General features: G+C 41.3%; 1 protein-coding gene across 1 annotated transcript; it reads right to left on the bottom strand.

The window, feature by feature from the left end:
- Positions 1-286: 286 nt before the first annotated feature.
- On the bottom strand, positions 287-11,204 carry tmem45a (transmembrane protein 45a). Its single transcript, XM_088349481.1, has 6 exons — positions 11,050-11,204; positions 6,375-6,580; positions 6,099-6,311; positions 3,407-3,591; positions 1,927-2,069; positions 287-800 (listed from the first exon to the last, which is right to left on the bottom strand). Exons 2-6 carry the CDS (start codon positions 6,568-6,570, stop codon positions 704-706), a joined length of 834 nt encoding a protein of 277 aa, XP_088205607.1. The 5' UTR covers positions 6,571-6,580; positions 11,050-11,204; the 3' UTR covers positions 287-703.
- Positions 11,205-11,774: the final 570 nt, after the last annotated feature.

The raw sequence follows: 11,774 nt of genomic DNA, 5'->3' as shown, positions 1-11,774 counted from the left end.
AAATGTTAAGAATGTTATGTCTTTGTTCTACAGAAACCAGAATTAGAAAATACCGCATGTTTTCCTCCTGCTTCATTTTCCAAGTGCAAACATTCGAAAAGGCTCCTGGGAGAGCCACATGTGGCTCCAAAGCCACAGGTTGCTGATGTTTACGCTGGACGAGTAAACATAAGAGCGAGTTTATAACACTCTTATCCTTGGCTGCAAATCCCATTAACTCCATAGTAGAAATTTTTTTACCCCAATAAATACTTTTAGTCAGTGCGTACGTGTTTTGTTTATTTTTTTGTACGTTTAATGTTTTCATGTTTCCAAACATTTGTAGACACGTTTTATTCAAGTTGTTCATAGGAAAACAAACAGCAATGACTGCAATAAAGTGCCACATTTAAATAGGTCATTATATTTGTTACAAATAACCATTTAGTAGAAACATAAATAGAAGTATCTTGTTTTTTCAAGCTCAAATATAAAACAAAAATACTGAAGTGTAAAGGCATGGGAAAAATCTATTACAAGCTATTTGGCAAAAGGGGACATCGGCCAGCTAATACTGATAACAATAGCAATATGGCAAGCTGATGTAAATATTGGAATAATAGGACCTGAGAGTACAAACTACTAAAACCAGGTGGAATAAACCAAATATGATTCTATCCTAAGGGATGCAGCACCACAGTAAAAAGGTGAAGAGCCGTTGTCATCACACTGCCTCGTCCTCAGACTCCGGGTCTTTGTCGCAGGGCTTCAGCAGGCCCATTTCCACCGGGGGAGTTCTCTTTAGCCGGGAGCGAACGGCGCTAGGAACAGACAATAATATGTCAACCGTTGGGAGACAAAAATATCTCAAGGAGCCAAACTTGGATAGTTTCACTTTGGGGCGTTTTCAATTTTATAATGTGTTAGCAGCATTTAAGATGAAACCAACCAATCCATCATGGATAAATGACACTTAGAAGGTATTCTCAATTAGGCACAGAGCGTGTAGTGTTCCTCACCGCAAAACAGCAAATCTATTGCAAAATAGTCCACGCACAGGGAGAATCGATAAATTTTGTCTCAAATTTAATTCATCTGGCTTGTTTCCTCTAGAACTGTGATGTCATTGAAGGAACTCAACACTTTAAATGTGCTGAATCACATTAACACAATATGTGAGGCAGCTCAGAAACAGAGAGGACTGTTTGTGAGCATTGTATTCTGCTCAATCCTGCTTGGAGAAATTGGAACTTTGCTCACCTTGTTGCCAGGGGCCTTGTGACCTCCAAAAGCTGAATGGGGTAAGTTTACCTGCCTCTGTTTGTGTGCCTTTTTTTCTTTTTACATAGGTGATTGTGGCTTTTCGTTTTTGTTTTTCGCCGCGTGAGTTACAGTTGGTAAAATTGTGTCTGGCTAGCTCCCTGTTTGAGTCAGGGCTGCAGAGGGCTTTCCTGTTTTGTTTGCTCCCAGTTGGCGTTTATTGTCTCCCCACTTTCTGATATTTGTCAGCCTAGCCTGGTGTTAGCGCCAGTTTTTCCGTGTCCCTAGTATATTCCCGGCCGGAATGCGTTTATCGCCATAGCCATTGCCGCTTATCGTTGTTGGTTCCCAGTTAGCCTGGTTGCACACTGAGTGGGTGGGTGGCCAGCCTCATGTTTTTCCATCGAGGCTGCAGCCCCCTTTTGTTGATTGGTCCTGGCTAGCCCCCCATTGGTGGCGCTCCGTGAGTTATATTATTTTAGTTTGCCCCTTTTACCATTGCTACATCCACCTGCAACACAACACCTAGATATTCTCCACACAAACTCAATTCCCCACCACCTAAAAAAAACATAAAGTGAATTGGTTGTCGCAATTTTCTTCAAATAATCAAGTGTCCTTCTTGACCCCAGAAAATCTACATCAGGCGTGACCATATTTAAAAGCAGGATTGGGGGTCATCCTCACCAGCCAACCAGGGAGTAGAGCACGGCCACGCCCGTCAGGGCAAAGACGAGGTGCCACGAGTAGCACATAGTGATGAACATCACATTGCTGTGGTCTTCGGGGTCCCACCGGGGACCATGAGGGGGGTACAGCACGTAGCCGATCTGAAAAGAAGAAACAGCACAGGAAAAAGTCGGGTGGTGAATCACACTCGTTCAAAATTAAGATCCTTATATACTCATTCTTAGCCAGGGATGAATTTTCACATCATTTAAGTGTTTTCTTTTTGCCAATACACTTATTTTATTTTATTAAATGCTAGAAGAGCCATGTTTTATTTTTTTAAGTAAACATAGTTATAAATCCTTAAGCATAATTTTATTTTTAATTTTCAGATTTTTTTTACTATCAATCCATACCTAAATTGTGCTTAAAAAAAAGCTAATTTGTCGCTTAAAGTGGTATAGTGTTTGTAATACTGGCGTAAAAACAGGAAAATAGCATGTAAATACATCTATGGCACTGAATGAGGTACGGATGCTTTTTATTTTATTTTTTTCTGATATTTTTACTTGAATTTATGACTAAAATGTACTTAAAAAGGCATTTTTTTTCTCTTGAATACGATTGATAAATGTCTTATATTGTTAACGGAAAAAAAACGTAAATGACGTGAAAATATGTCTTTTGGCACTGAATGAGTTAATTCATCTCAGGAAGTCACCGTTTCATATCACTGTGATACTTTTTAGAACAATCTAAAATAGTTGTTCAATTTGTCCTTCACGGCTAACTAGTAACAGATGTTGTCATAAAACAGGGGTAGGGAACCTATGACTCGGGAGCCATATATGGCTCTTTTCATGAGTACATACGGCTCGGAAATAAAATGTAAGTATTGCACATCTCTCTGTGGCGTTCCAAAGTCAAGGGATTTCATCCCGATTTTGGTCCATATAAAGCCGAAGCAACTTAATGCAGAAGTTCGATAAGAAACCATTTCAACTGATAAATAAAAACGCTGGCAAACGACTTTGATTGGGTGAGCAGTACAGGTGGGCGGATCCCTGCCTACAGCGCAAGGCACTTCCTTCTCTCTCTCTCGCTCAGTGCAGTCTACACCCAAAGTGAATATGACGATATGCTTATCGTTTGCAGTCATTTGTGACATTTTTACAAAAGAACTTTGCATGCACATTGTTTTAAAACCTTTATCAAGGACAAATTTCATGGAAAAAAATGCCTCAACACTCTTAACTGAAGGTGGAAGACAAATTGTAAATGGCATATTGACATTGATTTGGGACACAGGATTTGGCATTATTATCATTTCATACATTTTTTGCTTTTATGGCTCTTTGGGTCAAAAAGGTTCCTGGCCCCTGTCATAAAACAGCAACCTAGTGTTTCCAGCATGCGTGGGCTAAAAGCACAGCAAAAACTATCCATTTTTTGAAAACCCCAGTAAACCAGCTGCTAGTTTTTGCATGCTCTCCCTCACCTGCCAGAACCAGCTCCCCTGCAGCAGCGTTAGGGTGCATCGCAAGAGCTCCAACAGGATGTTGCCTCTGTGGAAAAGCTCCAAGAAGGCCACCGCCGCTCCCCCGAAGACAGCATACAGCAATAGCATGTGCAAGTGCACATCCAGCATGCTCCGGCCGTGGAGGTGGAACAGGAAGAGGAACCCTATACGGAAAAAAAACTCATTTTCAGGTGTGTGGCCTCACACAACCCGAACCTCACAACCCGTCTGGCTTTCTTATGTACCGTAAAATCTGGACTACAGAGCGCATATTTAAGGAAGCATCTTTTTCGTACAAGCCGCACCTGATCTTAAACCGTGGGCTTAAACAGCCATAAATAAGAACTCTTGTCCATTTCTTACATTTAAAAAAATCAGCAGGGAAATGTCTAGTACAAAAAGTAACGCATTAAGCTTCGATTAAGGCACTTGTCTGAGGACTGTGTCCACAGATGTCAATCTTAATCAACTAGCGCAGCAGTCAATATTAATTAATCGCCATTAACATATACGCTGGGGTGCGACAAAAACATTCTCAAAACAAAACTCAATGTACTGTACTGAATATAATTCAGAAGAGAAATATATATATATATATATATATATATATATATATATATACAAAAGTCAATTCCATTGAAGTTGGGAAAAAGTTTAAAATGTCAGTAAAATTAGAATAGAATGACTTGCAAACCTTTTCTAACCCATATTTAAATTAATACACCACAAAGACAAGATTATCCATGTTCAAACTCATAAACTTTATTTCCATGAGCAAATAATGATAAACTTAGAATTTTATAATTGCAACAAGTGCCAAAGTAGTTGGGAAAGGGGCTTCTTCACCATTGTGTTACATCACCTTTCCTTTTAATAACACTCAATAAACGTTTAGGAAGTGAGGAGACTAGTTGTTGAATCGTTGATAGTGGAATCCTTTCCCATTCTTGCTTTATGTACAGCTTCAGCTGTTCAACAGTCCGGGGTCTCCTTTGTCTTATTCTGCGCTTTATAATGCGCCACACATTTTCAATGGGAGACAGGTCAGGACTGCAGGCAGGCCAGTCAAGCACCCGCACCCTCTTACTACGAAGCCACGCTGTCGTGAGACGTGCAGTGTGTGGCTTGGCATTATCCTGCTGGAAGAAGCAAGGGCGCCCATGGTAAAGATTCTGTTTGGATGGCAACATACTTTGTTCCAAAACCTGAATGTACTTTTCTGCATTAATGGTGCCTTCACAGATGTGCAGGTTACCCATTCCTTGGCCACTCATGCACCCCCATACCATCACAGATGCTGGCTTTTGCACTTTGCGTGCATAACAGTCTGGGTGGTTCTGTTCTTCTTTGGACCGGAGGACACGACGTCCACAATTTCCAAACACAATTTGGAAAACTGACTCATCAGACCACAGAACACTTTTCCACTTTGTATCAGTCCATTTTAGATGGGCTCGGGCCCAGAGAACCCTGCGGCGTTTCTGGATGTTGTTGATGAATGGCTTACGCTTTGCAACATAAAGTTTTAACCCACACTTACGGATATAGCGTCGAACTGTATTGACTGACAGTGGTTTTCCAAAGTGTTCCTGAGCCCATGTGGTGATGTCCTTTACACATTGATGTCGGTTCTTAATGCAGTACCGCTTGAGGGCTCGGAGGTCACGGGCATTCAATAATGGTTTACGACCATGCCGTTTACGCACAGTGATTTCTCCAGATTCCCTGAACCTTTTCACAATATTATGGACTGTAGATGATGATATCCCTAAATTCCTTGCAATTGTACTTTGAGGAATGTTGTTTTTAAACTGTTCAACAATTTGCTCACGCAGTTGTTCACAAAGAGGTGAACCTCGCCCCATCCTTGCATGTGAATGACTTAGCTTGTTCGGGTCTCCCTTTTTTATACCCAGTAACAACTCTCACCTGTTGCTAATTCATCTGTTCACCTGCAAATAGTTGGTTGATTTCCATTCATCCACTTTCTGAGTAGTTATTGACACCTGTCCCAACTATTTTGGCACGTGTTGCTGTCATCAAATTACAGAGTTGATGATTTTCTCCCAAAACAATAAAGTTTATGAGTGAAGACAATAAATATGTTGTCTTTGCTGTGCATTCATTTAAATATGGGTTGAAAAGAATTTGCAATTTACTTGGATCAATTTTTATTTGCAATTAACACACTTTCCCAACTTCATTGGAATTGAGTTTTGTATATATATATATATATATATAATTTTTTACATTTTTAATATTTTTTAGACATGCGAAGCTCTGAACCCGCAAACATGGAACCACGAAGTAGCGACGCCCCTTCTAAAATGCTTCCCCCACCCCAAAAAAAACAAAAAAAAACAGATATATATTTTATTTTATTATTATTATTATTTTTTAGGCCCGCGAAGCTCTGAATCCGCGAACGTCGAAGCGCGAAGTAGCAAGGTCCCACTGTAATGCTGACTAATTTTTAAAAATGTATTCAGTTTACTTTGGGTACGTCTTGGCTTGGAATTTTAGGTAATTTTACAGGAACGTTAAGGGGTTAATCACTCGCAGGACAGGATGGGGACGATAAGTCATACTCTATTGTAAAGCTAAAGTGTTTAAAATGCATAAAAATAGTAGCTGCCGGTAGTCCGGAATTTAAAGTAGTTACGACCCTGACCTTCGTTAAAAAAGGCGATGGCCATCATCATCCTGTCAAGAGCAAGCGGCGCTGCCTCGGTGGCGTGCACCAACAGGGACACGCAACCCGCCAGGCCGAAGAAGAGATACATGGTGGCGTGCTGCCAGTTCATCAAATCTTTCCACTGGTTCCCTGCTACGTCGTACAGCCTCAGTCTGGGCCCGTCTGCTAGGAACTGCTCCGCCAGTATGCCTTGGACAAGGATTAATTCGGTCAGTCGTGGATGGCAGCGAGACTTGATAATCTAACACTTACCCACTAACGAGAAGAAAAGCACCAGGGAACTTTCCACCAATTCCAGGCGGCGCTGTATCGCGCGACTACTCAAACGTGTGGAGCCGATGCCTTTGTTGCGACGGGTAGCGTGCCACAGAGAGTACTTGGCTGTCCACCACACACCGCCCAGCAGGAAGAAGCTCCCGGGAAGGGCGTGGCCCTTGAAGCTGCCCATAGCGTGAACCCTGGATTGAAATCATCAAAAAATCGTGAGGATAAGCGGTACAGATAATGGATTGATGCATGGAAGTTCACAAGGAGACCGTTATGATTACCGATATGAATCACCTGTGCCCGCTCATTTGGCGCCAACCGCTCCGGGTTCTGATTGGCTCCCTCTCCCTAATTAAATCCTGTCCTGTCACTCTCCTGTTCTCAGTCCGTCAACGAACCGCTGCCCCACAAGACGTGGGTTTTGACTCGGTCCTGTTTCCTGTTGGCTTTTCCTGTCCGGTATTGTTCCAGTTTATTTTTGTCCTGTTTAATATCAGTTTCCAGGTTTGTTCCCGTCTATTTTTGTCCTGTTTATTATTCTCTCCAGTTTTCGTCTAGTAAGTCCTGTTTATTTCGATATTCTGTTTCATTATCAATCCTGTCTGTCCCATCCTATCCGGTAGCGACTCCGTCTGTCCGATATCTACTCGGGCAATTGGTATCGATCTCGTCGGCCTCTGGCTTCCTAACATTTCACTCCAGACCGCTGCCTAACGTGCATGACTCCCCATTTCCCGTAAAATAAAAGGCTTGTGTGAGAAACGTCACGCGTTTGGGTCCCGATCCTATTCTGGTTCATGACAGGGACGCCAGGGACAAGGGTTACACCCAGGTCCTTAATAGGCTTGCGATTGCTAAAAATGTGACACAGTGTCTTCTTTCTTCAACAGCACAATTTATTTATAATCTTGTTCAATTTCCACCAATGGGGACTACGCTTCATGTCGTCAAATAATTAGCACTCATTTGGAGCTGATTTGAGTCTGCGTGCATCGCAGCTGCCAATTCTTGTCATGATTGTTGTCACCTTTCCAATCTTGTCAGTGCATCAGTGGATTTTTCTTTTCATTTTTTATTTTTAATGAAGGGCAGAAACGTTGATACTTCTATGTGTTGAAGCCTAACTGCCAACAATCGTCCGGCTGGGAACAGAGGGTGTGCTTCCAACGTTTAGTGCGGTTTGTGTGTGCCATCTTTTCCATCTTTACTCATATTTTAAGTTGTTTGTTTGTTTAGACCACAGGTGTCAAACAGGCGGCCCGCGGGCCAGATCATGCCCGCTAAGGGATTGAATGCGGCCCGCGAAACAACACTCAGAGAAGCGCAAGAGTAAAACAAGCTGCGGTTGAAATATGTCCACTTGATGTTGCCAAAGCCAGGTGCCTCTCACAAAGACACTGTACTTGTATTTATTTCTCTCTCTCTCTCTCTCTCTCTCTCTCTTACTTTTCCACCCCTTTTCTCCCACTCTGTCTCTGTCTCTTTCACTCTCTGTCTCTTTCACTCTCTGCGTCTCTCTGTTTCTCTTCCTTTGTTGCTCTTTGTCTCTTTCTTTCTCTGTGCCTGTTTAGCTTCTTTAGCTCTAACTTCCTTTTTTTCCTTTTCTCTCTTTTCTCTTTCTCTCTTCAAACCCTTTGCGCTTTCTTTTCTCTTTTCTCTCCTTCTTTCTATTTCTCTTTGGATTTCTTTCTTCCTCTCCCTTTCTTTTCCCCCTCTCACGACTTTTTATCTTTTATTCCTCACGCTCTCTCCCTCTCTCTCTTTTTCTTTCTTTGTCCCGCCCTCTCTCCTTTTCCCTCCCTCTTTCTCTTATTTCTTTATCTCTTTTTCTTTCACTTTAATCTACTAGTCCGGCCCCCAACAGAATGTTTGTTCAATCTTGTGGCACCCGAGTTAAAAGGAGTTTGCCACCTCTGGTTTAGACAAAGTTGCAGTTAAATATGGTTTTAATTGTCTTCAAGTTCTTTTTGTTTTTTTAAGTAAACCAAATGGATTCAGGGTACTTCCAAATATCAAAATGAAGAAGTTGAAAAGGATAAATCCTGGCTGCATTTGGGTGGTACACACACAGTAATTACATATCCTGTAATGAATGAGTACACGCAGACGTCATTGTGCGCATCCGGGGTTTCAAACCTACCTCTTTGAGAATCGTTTTGCGAAGAACCACTACGTTTGTTTATTTGTAAGCGCTGCAGAAAATCTCGCTTCGGAGGGACAGAGATTAAACAGTCGGTCACCTTTCTAAAGGGAGGACACTCAAACCTGAGTGGATGTTTGTTCCTGTGCTCCAGGATGAGCATAACAACATGGTCACCACAGCAACCATTCTAATCTAAAAGGATGTGGGGTGAGAGATCTTGTTTGAGATTTTGGATAGGACATTAAAGGGGCTCTGTGTATCATTTAGCGACTGCCAGTAGTACAAAAAAATCATTAAGGGAACAGTCTTTATTATTTAGTGCCTCTTAATGGAACAAAAAACTTTCATTCAGTACCTAGTAAAAAAACAAAAACATACATTGATTTGAATATTGGGCAAAAATACATGAACTATTATTCCAATGTTCTCATCTCATCAGCTGCAACGCTTATCCTCATGAGGGTCGCAGGGGTGCTGGAGCCCATCCCAGCAATCATCGGGCAGTGGGCAGGGGACACCCTGAACTGGTTGCCAACCAATCGCAGGGCACACAGGGACAGACAAACCAGAGTGCCCGGAGGAAACCCACGCTGTCATGTCCTGCACGGTCGTCATGGCACCCAGCTGGTCCCGCCCCTTGACACCGGCTGAGACACATTGACTTGATTGCGTGTGGGATACTCAAGCGCTCCTTTTGGGACTGCCCGTTGCCAGACCATTGCTTCACTATGAGGAAAACCTGTTCATGCCCGTTTGTTCTGAGTAAATGCCTTGTTTGTAATTTTGATTGCCTTTAAGCCTGTTTTGTTTTGTCTTTGGTCCCTGTGTGTTGGACAACTTTTATTTTCCAATTAAAGTGACAGATCGTCTACGCATTTGAGTTCACACTTCCTGCCGCCTGGTCCGTTCCTTGACACACGCAAGCTCGGGGAGAACATACAGACTGCGCACAGGAAGTCCCTTAGCTGGATTTGAACCCACACAGGAGGTTCCTAAGACCTTAGAACTGTGCCGCACACACGCTAACCACCGCGCCGCCGTGCTGCCCTATTCCAATGTTAATTTTTATTTGAAAATAATCATAGATCGAGAAATTTGTATTTCTTTTTCCCTCCCTAGAAGTCGCCGCCATGTTTCTCTGGCATCTTGCTCCTAGTCTATTTGCACAATGTCTGACCATTTCCTTTTTTCTGCACTATGTTGTCTATGTTGCACCAATGCATATGCTGACTATTTTTTGCACTATGATGACTTTGCACCAAATGCAATATTGCACAACCCTTACGATACCAACGGTATCACGACAACACTGTATGTAACATCCCACATGCCGACATTTCTTGTGTAAATATCATGTAAATTATAACTATAGCCTTATCCCCCTTGTTTTATAACCTTATCTTCTCTGTTCCTTTATCTTCTTGGCTCATACCTCATTGTGAATGTGTAAAACTGGAGTGTCATGCCCAATTTCGTTGTCACAATATGTTAACCCATTTTGTAACAATGACAATAAAGGTATATTCTATTCTATTCTATTCTATCCTCTGTGGCATTGGTTTTCGTTTGCATTAGATCATACAGTGTCATTTAGTGTTTAAATATTACACACTGGGGCTGTTAAAAAAACAGTATAAACAATATTGATTTGAATAAGAAGCAAAATTACATGCGCTATCATGTCCATATGCATTTGTTTAAATAGTTGTTGAGAAATTTGTATTTATCATGCATAATATGATAAGGGAGCTGGGATGATTGTCTACCATCTTGCTGCTAAATCCCGTGAAAGGCTGAGCCCCAAAAACAACAAGTGTGTGGTCTTCGTAGTTTGCATTCTTCCGGTTGCCCAATACAGTGACATCTATCCATCTGTCTGTCTGTCTGTCTACCTACCCTGGTCATATCCCTCGAGAGTTGTGACCGACAGCAAGACAAACACATACACCAAAAAACAAAGAAAAGAAAAAAGGAAAAAGAAAAAAATTTCACAGTGTCCCTTTAACATTTAGATCTGCATCAGCATTATCAAAAGATGTACTAAAGCTAGAAAATAATTTGGATTATGTTCAAATTTCCAAAAGAATTAATTAAAACTATCGCCCAACCGAAGTTATGGGATTTTTGGGGTTCACTTTAAACCCCCATAATATTTAGTTTCTTAATTGTTTCACTGTGTATATACGTCTCCTAAGATAAATTAATATTATTTATACATGCTGATAGTTTATGGCTAAATGGGAGAAAGAATCAAAATCAATAGTTACACTGTTTTACTTTGCGTAATTTGAATTATAATTAGGAAAATAAAAGAAAATATTGGGTGGGGGCGACATTTTCTTCTTTTTTACATTCGGAGGTTTTAAAATGTGTGGCATTTTTCTTAATAAGTGATCCATAGAACAGAAATTTAAAGGGAAATCATGTTATACATAAAGGAAAGATATTTAACTGGAATCAGAAAGCGGCAAAAACATTGCGCATCCTAAACAGTGATAAAACAAATGTAAGGCTTACCCAAAACAGATGTTTCAGGGGAGTTTGAAAAAAAGAAAAAGTTAAGTGAGGTCAAATTTAAAACATCGTGACTTTTTCCATCTCCGTTTTAAACTTCCCCATCGACGTAAAAACAGCGACTTTCTCCTCAAAATCCTGACCGTCTGCGAACCGTTTCACAAAATCTTTTTTTCCCCATTTTCGTCTGCAGTGTTCTCATTGGTGAGTAGAGGTCCTCTGACGTCACGCATGACAGCTTCCATTGGCTGAAACGCGTGTCAATTATAGGTTTACACGTGTGCACTTTCACTCTCCCCCCGCCCGCTAGACAGTTAAAAAATGTGAGAAAGCTCAACTTTCCGAACTGCTGAAAAAGATCGGAACAGATATGCGGACGACAGCACGTACACAGCAGCCGGCAGGGCCTTTGTTCACCTTGAAAACTCCCTTACGCTGTTTTACAACCAAATTAAAGTTTGGTTTAATTTACAAGCTTGAAATTGGAGAGGATTTTTCTTTTGTCTAAGTACAGTGGGGTACAGTATTCAAATAATCGAGGGGTTCCTGAAGGCGTCACATGCTCAAACACTTAGCTTCATTTATAGTATTTTTGGTCGTGTTACTAGATTGACATTTCAAATGAACTCAAATTAATGGTACAAAGGTTCCTATTTGAACCAGTGTTTTTCAACTAGTGTGCCATGAGACCTTGCCTAGTGTGGGAGATGTCCCAATGTTATTTAAAA

The sequence above is a fragment of the Urocampus carinirostris genome, chromosome 12 (genome assembly GCF_059441175.1).
Source record: "Urocampus carinirostris isolate Australia breed hairy pipefish chromosome 12, RoL_Ucar_1.0, whole genome shotgun sequence".
NCBI lineage: Eukaryota > Metazoa > Chordata > Actinopteri > Syngnathiformes > Syngnathidae > Urocampus > Urocampus carinirostris.
Note: the sequence above shows the minus strand (reverse complement) of the source record. Positions and strands in the feature narration are given on the sequence as shown.

Excerpts from the sequence above, each read along its gene's own strand:
- tmem45a (XM_088349481.1), bottom strand. The coding sequence starts at position 6,570 with ATGGGCAGCTTCAAGGGCCACGCCCTTCCCGGGAGCTTCTTCCTGCTG. Across the intron at positions 6,312-6,374 it reads GCTTTTCTTCTCGTTAGTGG|GCATACTGGCGGAGCAGTTC; the intron begins GTAAGTGTTAGA and ends TCCTTGTCCAAG. Across the intron at positions 3,592-6,098 it reads CATCGCCTTTTTTAACGAAG|GGTTCCTCTTCCTGTTCCAC; the intron begins GTCAGGGTCGTA and ends TTTTCCGTATAG.